The sequence below is a fragment of the Dryobates pubescens genome, chromosome 15 (genome assembly GCF_014839835.1).
Source record: "Dryobates pubescens isolate bDryPub1 chromosome 15, bDryPub1.pri, whole genome shotgun sequence".
In the NCBI taxonomy this organism is placed as follows: Eukaryota; Metazoa; Chordata; class Aves; order Piciformes; family Picidae; genus Dryobates; species Dryobates pubescens.
In genome coordinates, this window is record NC_071626.1 from 17,788,520 (window position 1) to 17,801,543 (window position 13,024).

Genomic DNA, 13,024 nt, shown 5'->3' on the forward strand with positions numbered 1-13,024 from the left:
CCTCACAGGGAAGCTTAGGAAGTGTGGGTCAGATGAGTAGACAGTGAGGTGGGTTGGGAACTGGCTGAGGGACAGAACTCAGAGTGTTGTGATCAATGGTGAAGGGACTAGTTGGAGGCCTGTGGCCAGTGGTGTTCCCAATGGGTCTGGCTGGGAGCTGGGCAGAGTGGAACCTCATGAAGTTCAACATGGGCAAGTGTAGGGTCCTGCACCTGGGGAAGAACAGCCCCACGGACCAGGACAGGTTAGGAGGTGACCTGCTGGGAAGCAGCTGTGCAGAGGAGGACCTGGGAGTGCTGGTGGACAAGTTCACCATGAGCTAGCAGCATGCCTTTGTGGTGAACACCAATGGTGTTCAGGGGTGCATTAAGAAGAGTGTGGCCAGCAGGCTGAGGAAGGTTCTCATCCCACTCTGCCCTAGGGAGGTCTCATCTGGAGTATTGTGTGCAGTTCTGGGCTCCCCAGTTCAAGAGAGACAGGGATCTACTGGACAGAGTCCAGTGGAGGACCACAGAGATGCTGAGGGGACTGGAACATCCACCTTGTGAGGGGAGGCTGAGAGACCTGGGTCTGTTTAGCCTGGAGAAGAGCAGCCTGATCACAGTCTAAAGGGTGGAGGAAAGAGGATGTGATGCCCAGACAGGACAAGGGGCAGTGGACACAATCTAGAGCACAGGAGGTTTCACTTAAGGAAAAACTTTACTGGGAGGGTGCTGGAGCCCTGGAGCAGGCTGTCCAGAGAGGCTGTGGAGTCTCCTCTGGAGGCTTTCCAAACCCACCTGTGCGACTTGATGTAGTCTAACCTGCTTCTGCAGTGGAGTTGGACTCGATGATGGCAGAGGTCCCTTCCCACCCCACCGCTCTGGGATTCGAGGACTCTGTGACCTGCAGCCGGGCAGCAGAGGGCGGCAGGCGCCGGGAGCCGGAGCCTGCCCGCTGAACCGGGCGTTGCTTTCCCTTCCCTCCCTCCGCCCCTGCCCCCCGGGCCGCGGCTTCCCGCGGAGCTGCGCTGCCGCAGGACGGGCTGGGGGTGCGCGGCCGCGGAGCGCACAGACATGTGAGTGGGGGCGGCTGGGGAGCGGGGCAGCGGCCACAGCTTTGCGGGGACGTAACGGCAGGGTTAGACCTGTCCGGGAGGAGAAGAGGTGGAAGGGGATGAAGGTCGTGCTCGCTATCCCTCCGTTAAAGCTTTGCTAGCGTGTCGGGGTGAGGAGGAAGGATCCTCATGGCTGCTGTTTGCATGAGAGCTGGGCGGTGAGCTGGCTCCCCAGAGGGCAAGCAGGGAGATCTGCAGAATGAGGAAAAAAAACAAGTGCAAACTTCCAGAGAGTTCAAGGCGTGCAGCAACCACGATGCCCCACTGCCCCAGAGCTAAACCAAACCTCCCCTGGTGCTAAGGGACTGCTGGGAGCAAGCAGACATGGCTCAGGGAATTCAGTTGTGCTCCTCCAAGCCCTTTGACTGCTGAATCTCTGGGATACGATGCTTGCTGGAATCTGGGTAGTGCTGCTGTCTTCATTTCAGTTATTCTTGTTCCTAAGTGATCCAAGCCACAAGGTGGACCTGCAACTAGGCCTTCTCTGTGTGGAGTGCTCTTAGACAGTGCACAAGTCACTTGTGAAGTCTTCCCTGATTTTGGATGACCTAGTTTTGTGCAATGCCTTGGTTTACTTGCCATGTTCACAGGCATGTGCCTTTTCTCTTGTGGGCCTTCCTTTTCTTTGGAGTGACCAGTTCCAGTCCAGTCCCAAGAAACCTTTCTGGGGAGATCAGGTCTCCTGGTTATCCCAAACCATATCCCAACAATAACATCAGCATTTGGAATATCCATGTCCCAAAAGGCTATGTGGTGAAACTGACTTTCAGATACTTTGACCTGGAACCATCTGAGTCCTGCTTCTATGACTATGTCAAGGTATGTGCATAGATACCTGGGCCAAGGGGTGGCTGGAGCTGGCAGTCTAGTGGCCACCACATGCAGTGGCTCTTCATCCACGTGGCCTCTTCTCATGCTTTCTACAAAGGAAAGGAGTTAAGGGTAGAAATGAGTGGAGCAGCTACTGGCAGCTCATGGCTGGGTAATAGTGATGCATGGAGCAGACTGAATCTTGGGAGGCTGCAGTGATTTCCCCTTGGCCTTGGCAGATCAAAGCAGACAAGAAGAACTTGGGCCAATACTGTGGCCAGCTTGAGTCAACCACAGGCAATTACCCAGGAAGAAAGGAGTTTGTTTCTAAGGGGAACAGGATGCAGCTGGAGTTTCACTCCAATTTCTCCAATGAAGACAACAGCACAGTGATTCCCTACAGGGGCTTCCTGGCCCATTACCAAGCTGTGGGTGAGTAGGCAGTGCCCTCAGCATGCAGAAAGAAGCCTGTGTGGCTCCAACCAGTTTTAGTTCTTACCAGGCAAATAAAGAGAAGCTGTAAGCAAGCATATGGACCTCTGTGTACTTTGAGTGTAGAGCAGAGAGACTTAACACTTTCCTCCCCTTGTCCCTGTATCTTCTATGTCTTCAGACCTTGATGAATGTGACCCTAACAATGCTGCTGAGAATGATGAAAGGCCTCAATGCCAACAATTCTGCCACAACTATGTGGGTAGCTACTTTTGTTCTTGCCAGCCTGGCTACCAGCTTCAGAGTAATCACCACTCCTGCAAAGGTAACTTGAAATGTTGAAAGATCAGGGGGCTCTAGGGAAGGAGCCTGTCAGCCAGGAAGGGTGAGAGCAGTTGACAGCACTGCAGAAGACACAGCTTTACAGGGTGACCTCTCTTCGTCTCCACCAGTACAGTGCAGCAGTGAGTTGTTCACAGAGGCATCTGGGTACCTGAGCAGCCCTGAGTACCCCCAGCCCTACCCTGAACATCTCCGATGTAACTACAGCATCCGTCTGCAGAAGGGCCTGTCTGTCACCCTTGAGTTCTTGGAGCCCTTTGAGACTGATGACCACCAGCAGCTCCACTGTCCTTACAACCAGCTCAGGGTACTGGAGATACCAGCAAACTCTTCTTCCATCCCTGCTGCCAGACCTGGGCAGGAATTGTGGAAACACCACTATTAGGATGAGAAATATGGGATCAGTACAAGGAGAGTGCCCCAGTATGAAGGCCTGAAGTCTTCTCTGGTCCCTTCCTCAGTGCCATTAAAAACCACTGTCCTGGGGTCAGAGGGTCTGGGTGACAGGCACTGTGAGTGGAGCCAAATAAGTTGTCTTTCTTTCAGTTTTATTTCCCTTTGGTTTAATCTCAGGGGTTCACAGATCTGATCCCCATGATAAAGGAGATGCAGAGCTTGTGGTAGGTCAGTTCTGACATCAAAGGTGGGTCAGACAACCAGCCCTGGTCAGCACCACAAGCACTGTGACAGACTTGGTCTGGATCACACTGGGGATACTGGGGCAGAGAGGCATGTGTGTTTGTGTCACTGTGAGAGGCATTCTCCTCAACAGGTTCAAGTACAAGGGAGAGAGATCGGTGAGTTCTGTGGCAAGGAGTCACCTGGCAGCATTGAAACCAAAAGCAATGAGGTGGACATACTCTTCCTCACTGATGAGTCAGGCTTCAGCCGTGACTGGAAGATCCACTACACCTCAGAGAGTAAGACATGTCCCTGGGGGCTGCTGCAGCCTGTCCCCACCATTTGGTAACACCAAGTCACTTTGTCCCTTTCTCTCACAGAAGTACGGTGTCCACAGCCTGTCCCACAGGATCCGTTTTCCATCATCAGAGACCTACAGCCTGTCTATCAGTTTCAGGACTATTTCACTGTCAGCTGCAAGACTGGGTATAACCTGATGGAGGTGAGATTCCCTTCTCCACACCCTTCAGCCACACTCTGGCTTCCCTTCAGTTTGTGTCTTTCACCTTTCAGCAGGACTGGAGACTTCACTCATGGAAATCTCTTGCAGTTGCTGTTTTTTCTCTGCTTCCTTCCTGTTGGCTCTTTTCCAGTAGTTTCTCCTTTCCCAGCTCCCTTCCTTATGCATTTTCATGAAGCCCTGGTAGAAGATGAGAGGCAAAGATCCCAGGAAACATTGGTAAATGGGAATGTCTCTTTGGAGGGACATAAAATCAGACTCCATGTAGAACGTGTTACCTGCTCCCTTGCCATTCTATTGCCAGGACTGGGCAGTGCCTCAGACTTGGCACAGCTTTATGGCTGCCAGCATCTTGACTTGGTTTGTAGCCTTTGGCAAACACAGGGTAGAGGGAAAGCAGCAGACAAAGAGGACACCAGCTGGAACAGACTGCAGAGGAGCAACTGTTGGACAGCAGTGAAAAGATAGGCAGATAAAACAATACTGTGATGTGGGGAAGGGAACATGAGGCCTCACACAACCCCCAGAGATGGTTTTTCTTCCCCATGCAGGGCGACCAGAAGTTGAAGTCCTTCATGGCTGTCTGCCAGGCTGATGGGACGTGGCATCGACCCATGCCCCGCTGTGACAGTGAGTTACCTGAGAACAGGCATTGTGCCCCTGCTGTGGTCTTTGCTCTCCAAGAACATGGGGATTTTGGCCTCTCTGATTCCATTTGTCTGAGGCCATAGACTCATGGGTGTGCTGGTTGGAAGGACCTGTGGAGGTGTGCTGTTGACTTTCATTACCTCTTTCTGCTTGCCAAAACCAAACTGTTTTTCTTCCTTTAACATAAAAAGATCATTACAATTTGCTATTGTGTTGTAACTTCTGAAAGAAAAAGATCCTAGTTTGAGATACATGTGGAACAACTGATTTCCTCCTGCTCTACAAACAGGTCCTTCATATCATGGCCAGGAGCCAAGCCCGCAGGCAGTGAGGCTGTCCTTGAGTCATTTCTTTGTTCTTGCTCTTTTTTGTAGTTGTGAACTGTGGCAGCCCTGCAGAGCTGCCCAATGGGGCATTCAGCTATGTTAACACACCTGCAAACAATGAGTACCAGTCAGTGATCACCTACCAGTGCAATGAGCCATATTATCACATTGTCACCAGGACAGGTGGTGGTGAGTCCTAATCCCACACAGACACTGACATCTGTCAGTGAAAAGCCCTCTCAGATTTCCACTTAAGAGTTGTCTCTGCTCCCTGGGCTTAAGACTCAGACTTTCCTCCTGTGAAAGCTCTCCAGTCTTTTGCTGGCTCTGACACATAGCTCCTGAACTTGCTGTCTCAGCCTGTTCCTACCCTGCTTCATTCCAAAACGCATCACATCCCTCCTGCATGCTCTCCTTAACTAATGGACTTCTCTCCTCCCACCGCAGGCCTGCAGGCCTGGTCTCATTCACTTCCCTCTCCTCCTACAGACAGATTCACCTGCTCCTCAGAGGGAACCTGGGTGGATGGAGATGGCCAGGTGAGGATTCCTGCCTGCTTGCCAGGTCAGTAAAGAATTCTTTGTCTGGTATTCACTGATTGATGCTTATGGTCACTACAAAGCCAGGACAAGGTGCAGGGAGGGGAGTGAGGATGATGGCATTGGGGAGGGAGGAGAGGGAGATCTATCCAAGAAAGCAAAACTAAGGTGCAATTGAACAGTCATGGTGTAGAAAAGAGAAAGACAAGCCAGGGCAACAGAGGGCATCATGATCTTCTTGCATCTCTCTGCAGTGTGTGGGAAGCCAGACAGCCCTGTGACTGAAGTGGGGCAGACCTCGGGCAGCAGGTCCGCAAGGAGAGGCAGCTTCCCTTGGCAGGCTCTGACTGGCATCCATGGCCGAGGGGGTGGCGCGCTCCTGGCCGATCGCTGGATCCTGACTGCTGCCCACACCATCTTCCCCAAGGGGGCAGGGGGCCACAATGTGAGCCTGGACCAGCTAGCAGAGGAGACTGATGTATTCCTTGGCCACACCAAGGTGGAGGAGCTCCACAAGCTGGGTAACCACCCTGTGCGCAAGATCTTTATCCACCCAGATTACGACCCTGAGGATGAGTACAACTTCAATGGGGACATTGCCCTGCTGGAGCTGAAGCACCCAGTAACCCTAGGCCCTACAGTGCTGCCCATCTGCCTCCCAGATCCCACCAACACCACGTTCTACCTGGATGGACGCATGGGCTACGTGAGTGGCTTCGGGGTGGAAAAAGGCTTCCTCTCCAATGATTTGAAGTACATGAGGCTGCCCGCGGTCGCGCGGGAGAAGTGTCAGAGCTGGCTGGACAGCAAGAAGAGAGATGCACCCATGGTCTTCTCTGAGAACATGTTCTGTGCTGGCTTCCTCACAGTCAAGCAGGACACGTGCCAGGGGGACAGCGGCAGCGTCTTCACGGTGTTAGACACTGCGAGGGGTCGCTGGGTGGCCACTGGTGTTGTTTCTTGGGGCATCGGCTGTGCTGAAGGTTATGGCTTCTACACCAGGATCCTCAGCTACTTGGACTGGATAAAGGAGATAGTAAGGGAGGACAGGCTCTCAATGTGCTGAAGGATTTGCTGTCAGCACAGAAATTTCCAGGCACAGCTTTTGAAGATGTCCCAAAGGCTTTTCAAACACACAGACTATGTAATCTTTATCATGAGCTCTTCTGAAGGCCACCACACTGTTTCACAGGATGACAGAATGTCAGGGGCTGGAAGGGACCTCCAAAGATCATCTAGTCCAACCCCCCTGCCAGAGCAGGATCAGCTAGGGCAGGTCACACAGGAACACATCCAGGTGAGTTTGGAATGTCTCTAGAGAAGGAGACTCCACAACCTCTCTAGGTAGCCTGCCCCAGAGCTCTGGCACCCTCACAGGGAAAAACTTTCTCCCTACCTTCACCATTTGGGCTTCTTGGAGCAGAGAACAGGAGCTGCCTCTTCCAGCCCTGATCTTGGTGCACAGGACTTTGCTCTGTGCTCTAACCTGTCTGCTTGTCTTCACACTCGAGGACAGTACCTTCACAAAGTCATATTCACAGTTTTGTGATGGTTCCAGATCCATGTGTGTGAAATAAAGGCAAATGCCATATTCCAAAGGGACCTGGATTTCCCAAGATTCCTGCAAATCAGTGGGATACACCTGAGGATAATTGGGTGATAAGATCTCGCCATGCATGGATGCTGCTTCAGCCCAGACAGGGAGACAGAAGAGAAGGTACCTGAGAAAAGAGGAAGGCAGGTGACATTGCAGTAGCCACATACACAGAGTCCCTGGTGAAGCTTGGGTTTGGCTGCGCACAGCATGAAGCACAGCTCTTAGCTCTGGAGTTCTTCTGACCAGTGCTCTGGCTGTGTGGGGCTTGTCTTTCTCCTGTAACCTTTCACACAGAAGGAGTGTGACCTCAGTCATGCTCTCCTGCTCCTCTCCAGCTCTTGAGAGCTGGCAGTGCTACAGGAGTGGAACACAAGGGGCTGTTGCCTACTTTACTGCCTTCTGGAGGCTGTTCAGGCTATAGATGCATTCAGGTTTGAGAATCAGCACAGTACTGCAGAAAAAGCACTTCATTCATAACATTAAATGATTAATAAATCTGAGATCCCCTTGGGGAGTGAATAACTCACCACATCTGGGAAAAGCAGATCTTTTCTGTTGACTTCCAGGAACTGGACTTTGGAGTTACAGTCTGGGACCACAAAAAAAAAACAGTGTGATTGATTAATGTGCCTCTGTGTGTCAGCTGGGCAGGTCAAAGACCCTAAACGCAAGCTTGTGAGAACACATCAATGTTCTGCCTCAAAAGCAAGTTTATATCTCTGTTCCTTCCTGCATATAGCAACTCCAAGTGTCCAGAAGGTTTGCTAGGCTCCATGCTGACAAAATGGAGCAATGATCTCTAGTTTGGTGCTCCCATTCTCCTCTTCTGAACATCAGGCACTCCAAACACCATGCTGGTGCACAGCAAATTAAGACACAAAGTAGCTCTCCCCCAGGATACCAAATCCATTCTTCCCTGCACCTCCAAAATTCAGCTAAGACCCTGGGGTTGGGAAACAGCTTATCCTGACTCTTCCAGTTGTCAGGCAGCGACACGCAGGAATATTTTCCTTCCTCATTGCTAATGTTTGCAATATTTACCTTCTCTCCTAGTTCATGTCTGCTATTCTCTCTTCCCTTCCCTCCTTCAGGCTTCGAGCTAAGGCTGGGATCTGGGGAAGAGCTTCAATTAACAATATCGCAGCACCCTCTGTCTGCAGCATGCTGCTTTTCCCAGCCTGAGCGAGCTGCGGGGCACGGCAGGCAGGGGAAGTTCCAGAACGAGTTGCACAATCCCTCTGGCTCGGACCTGCTCTGTGTTAGGCACTTCTGCAAAATCAGATGACTTCAGGGAAGAGGGAGGGAACAGAGTCTTCAGCTGCCTTCCCTTGCTGCCTGTCTTTTAAAAGGTAGGAACAAAGTCCAAAGGGTGCAGAAAAGGGAGAGGTGATGGGATGACTGCTTCAAAGCTTTCACGTGGAAAAAAACCTTTTTGCTCATCCTGTCCAGAGAGTTGTAGAATTCATAGAGCCATGGAATGGGTTAAGTTGGAAGGGACTTAAAAGATTATATAGTCCCACACCCCTTACATGGGCAGGGACACCTCTCACTAGACCAGGCTGCTCAAGACCTCATCCAGCCTGGCTTTGAACACCTCCAGGGAGGGAGTAAGAAGTCATAGCTAGCTCTTTAGTTATAAAGTGAACTTCATGAACATAGAAATGTACTCTGTCCTGGTGAGGCCACATCTAGAATATTGTGTTCAGTTCTGGGCCCCTCAGTTCAAGAAGGGCCTCAGGGATTTGAAGAGTCCAGTTCAGAGCCACAAAGATGCTGCAGGCAGTGGAACATCTCCCTGCTGAGGAAAGGCTGAGGGAGCTGGGGCTCTTCAGCTTGGAGCAGAGGAGTCTGAGGGGTGACCTCATTCATGTTTATAAAGATGTGATGGGCAGTTTGGGGAGGAGGGAGCCAGGCTCTGCTCAGGGATGTCCAATAACAGGATGAGGGACAGTGAGTGCAAGCTGGAGCAGAGGAGGTTCCATGTTAACATGAGAAGGTTTTTTCCTGTGAGGGTGCCAGAGCCCTGGAGCAGGCTGCCCAGAGAGGTTGTGGAGTCTCCTTCTCTGGAGACATTCCAAACATACCTGGATGTGTTCCTGTGTGATGCTGCTCTGGCAGGGGGGTTGGACTGGATGATCTTTGGAGGTTCCTTCCAACCCCTGACATTCTGTGATGTAAGGGCATCACACTGCCCTGGAGCTAGATCTAAGACCTATATGGAAGGAAGTTTCAACACTTGTGCCAGGTCATACCCTTAATCCATCCAGCACCCTCAAGCTGAGGCCAAAACACCACTGTAAAAGCTCCAAGACCTGTCGCTAATACTCTAGAAAACTCCTCCTCCTTATGAACCAGCTACCCTGGGCCCAGACTATAAATGAAGATATAAAACTCCATTACACCTCTACCATGTACAATCAGCACGGTTGCTCCAGAGCTTGTTTTAGCCAGGAAAAAGAGATTCAGGTTTCAGCAGGCCATAGGCAAAGCGTGTTAGCAAAGCCCAGCTGAAAGACTCCTTCCTTTTTATAGTCAAAGGAGAGAAACACCTACAGATGAATCACAACTGACTTAATTGTAGTCAGGATAAAGGTTTACTTGAAGAGCATGCCTAGTCTGTTTCCTTTGTCAAACTGAGAATGGATAGAGAAGGAAAGCAGCGTGTCACCTCATTGCTGCCGTCTCTCGGGAGCACAGCCTGACGTTTCGAACTGGAATTTGGGGAACCAGGAAAGCAGCGATGAAAGACACACAACAAATCCTGGGGAGATGTTTTCTCCTCCAAACTGGGCAAAGTAAAGAGCCTGCCAAGTGACTCTCCAAGTCACAATCATATTTTTAAACAGGCCTGGCAGAAGTAAGACGAGTGTGGGCTGCCGTGTTCTGCGTGGCGCTGCCTCACAGGAGAATTGTGTGTGTGTGCATGTAAACCTGACTCAACTCGTCTGCAGCACTGCTGAATTAGCCTGTGGGAGCATTAATGACTTTTTAGCACACACATACCTGTTAATTAAGAAAAAAGATTGCTGAAGTTGGTTAAGTAAAGTGGTAGCTGCATTTTATTTGAGCACATATGCTCAGATAATGCTAACTAATTGTGTCCAGTTCTGGGCCCCTCAGTTCAAGAAGGGCTTTGAAAGAGTGCTGTGCAGAGCCACAAAGATGCTGAAGGCAGTGGAACATCTCCCTGCTGAGGAAAGGCTGAGGAGCTGGGGCTCTTGAGCTTGGAGCAGAGGAGCCTGAGGGGTGACTTCATTCATGTTGATAAAGATGTGAAGGGCAGTGTGGGGAGGATGGAGCCAGGCTCTGCTCAGGGATGTCCAATGACAGGACAAGGGGCAATGGGTGCAAGCTGGAGCAGAGCAGGTTCCACAGGAACGTTAAGGAGAAAGTTGTTTCCCTGTGAGGGTGCCAGAGCCCTGGAGCAGGCTGCCCAGACAAGTTGTGGAGACATTCAAAACCTACCTGGATGTGTTCCTGTGTGATCTGTCCTAGGTGATGCTGCTCTGGCAGGGGGGTTGGACTGGATAATCTTTGGAGGACCCTTCCAACCCCTAACATTCTGTGGTTCTCTGGACTATTTAAGGAGAAGACTGCTGATTTGATGTATGCATTTACACTGAATGCACATGAATATTTGACTGCATTTGCCTAGATCTGTTTTTGCAATTCACAGGATGAAACAGCTAGGTAATAGATCTTACAAGTCACTGAAACTGTGTCAGAAATTATAGTGAAAGAATCGTTTTAAAGAGGCAAAATCATGCCATTGAGGTCAAAAAATAATAACATGAAGTTTGCCAGTGCAATCTACTGCTCAGAGGCATACACACTTTCTGAAACTCCTCAGTGACACAACCACAAACTACTTTTCCCAAATTGCATAAGACAAACCTTTTCTTAGGATGAGTTGCACAGATGGAATCTTTCTGCCAGATGTTATGGAGAGCAGTAGTGTCCCAGCTTTCATCAAATCACCACCTAAAACAGGCTTAGGATAAAAGGCTGCGTCCTCCAGCAGTTTGAGAAACTCCAGAGGGATCTGCCCCGTGGACTCTCCCTTTAGTCGAACAAAGGTTGGCAGGACCCTTTGTGAGTGTTAGTCTCTAGCAAGTAAAGTTTCCTTACAACCCCTGCATTCCTCTACCAGGGGGATTTCCAGCAGAGTCTTTTGCTCCCTCCAGCACAGACTTTGAATGAGAAGCTCTAACAGCCTCCCAGTAAAGCCTCCAGACCGTTCTGCTTTGTGCCTTGTGCTGACATGGCTGCTGCTTTGTGGCCTCCCTTCCCCTGCAGTCCTGGGTGTAGCTTCAAGCAGCTGTGACTGTGGAGCACTGACAGTGCCTGCACAGGAGGTACACCACCCTTTCCACAAACCAGAAGCCACACAGTTGTGTTTACACCCAAAGTCTTTTCCCTCTGGATGAGAGGATCTGACTCATAGATGGAGACATCCTACCCTATGAAAACTGATGTGGGGTTCTGCACGTGTAACAGAACCACAGAATCCCAGACTGGTGGAGGTTAGAAGAGATCTCTGGAAATCATTGAGTCCAGCACGCCCCACCCGCCGCTAAAGCAGGGTCACTGATACGAGGTTGCCCTGGAACACATCCAGGTGGGTTTTGAAAGCTTTCAGAGAGGGAGGCTTTACAACCTCTGCGGACAGCCTGTTGCATGCATAGCTTCACCAGCAGTGGAACAGTGGCTCAGTAGGAGTTGTTTAGAGTTTCATCCATTAGAGTTGAAACGTTCCTAAATATTTTAGCTTATTTTAAACCACAAGGCTGTAAACTGCGGCAGCAGGGCAGCTGCTGGGAGAGGAAACAAGACAGTTCTGAAGTAGGACTAGTAACCTCTAGGACACAGCTCGCCTGGGCCAGCAGGAGGGACAGGGTGCTCCAGCTTCATAGCATCATAGAACCAGTTTGGTTGGAGATCATCGAGTTCAACCATTATGTTGACTCTACCAACTCTGGAACCAAACCGTGTCCCCCAGCACCACATTTCTGAGTTTTTAAAAGCTCTCCAGGAACGGGGATTCAACCACCTTCCTGGGAACCTCCCTCAGAGGCACCAGCTGCTCCTGCCAGCCCGGGCAAAGCTGCAACCCCACAAAGGGCTCTAGGCCTCCGGGGCAAGGGGCTCCGGCCAGTTTTCCGCCAGCCTGAAGCGCAGGGTGGAGGCTCAGCCCACCGCCGAGGACCGCCCGCTGTCGGCAGTCCCAGCAGCATCGGGAGGTGGCAGCACAGGTCGAGCGGCGCCGCCGAGCCCGGCCGTAGCGGCAAGCGCGGGCCGTGGGGGCGGGCCGCGGGGGCGGGCCGCGGGGGCGGGCCGCGGGGGCGGGCCGCGGGGGCGGGCCGCGGGGGCGGGCCGCGGGGGCGGGCCGCGGGGGCGGGCCGCGGGGGCGGGCCGCGGGGGCGGGCCCCGGCACAGTGGCCGTGGCGGGGCTGCCGCGGGGTTTGCTGTGCTCCCTGATCCGCCCCCGGCCTTGTCAGCGAGCCCCTCGTGTCCGTGTCCGGGCTCACTCACCGCAAACGGGACACGGAATGCAGCTCCCTCATGTCATGGTGAGGGCGCCGGGGAACAAAGCCTGTGATGTCTGGAATGCAGGCTCTGGCATCACATTCATTGGTGCCATCATTCTCACCGTGAACAGGTGGATTGTTTTCCAGCATACCCTTCCCTCCCCACTTCAGTCCTCCCACTTTTTCTGGCTTGTCATTCACCCATTCCTGATTTTCCCCCCTGCTGGCTCCAAGGGCTCCTATTTATCCTTTTAATACAAACTTCGGTGCTTCTCTAGCTGTTCTTCCAAGCAGATATCTTTGCACCTCTGTGGGATTTCTCACACCTCTGTAGTCCATTTCTTGCCAGTGGTTATTTCTTCCTCAACCCTCTCTGTGCACAGTGACTCCTAGGTGCAGACTTCATTTTTATCCTGACTCTTGCTTTTCCAGTATCTTCCTCCTCCCTGACAGTGTTCAGCCCCAAACCACCTGCAGTCCCACCTGCTCTTTGCCCCTTGTAGTCTGCTCCTCTCCTGTGGCCGTTTCAGTCAGGACAGGTTACTGTGCCTGCCTTGGAGAAGAG

At 51.8% G+C, this 13,024-nt stretch overlaps 1 protein-coding gene across 1 annotated transcript; it reads left to right on the plus strand.

Moving 5' to 3' along the window:
- The first annotated feature begins 1,431 nt into the window (after nt 1-1,431).
- On the plus strand, nt 1,432-6,581 carry LOC104299509 (complement C1r subcomponent). Its single transcript, XM_009899674.2, has 10 exons — nt 1,432-1,915; nt 2,146-2,338; nt 2,520-2,663; nt 2,791-2,987; nt 3,453-3,600; nt 3,682-3,803; nt 4,373-4,451; nt 4,844-4,984; nt 5,285-5,359; nt 5,589-6,581. The coding sequence occupies exons 1-10, from the start codon at nt 1,658-1,660 to the stop codon at nt 6,398-6,400; spliced, it is 2,169 nt and encodes a 722-aa protein (XP_009897976.2). The 5' UTR covers nt 1,432-1,657; the 3' UTR covers nt 6,401-6,581.
- The last annotated feature ends 6,443 nt before the right edge of the window (nt 6,582-13,024 follow it).

Excerpts from the sequence above, each read along its gene's own strand:
- LOC104299509 (XM_009899674.2), top strand. The coding sequence starts at position 1,658 with ATGCCTTGGTTTACTTGCCATGTTCACAGGCATGTGCCTTTTCTCTTG. Across the intron at positions 1,916-2,145 it reads GCTTCTATGACTATGTCAAG|ATCAAAGCAGACAAGAAGAA; the intron begins GTATGTGCATAG and ends TGGCCTTGGCAG. Across the intron at positions 2,664-2,790 it reads TAATCACCACTCCTGCAAAG|TACAGTGCAGCAGTGAGTTG; the intron begins GTAACTTGAAAT and ends CGTCTCCACCAG.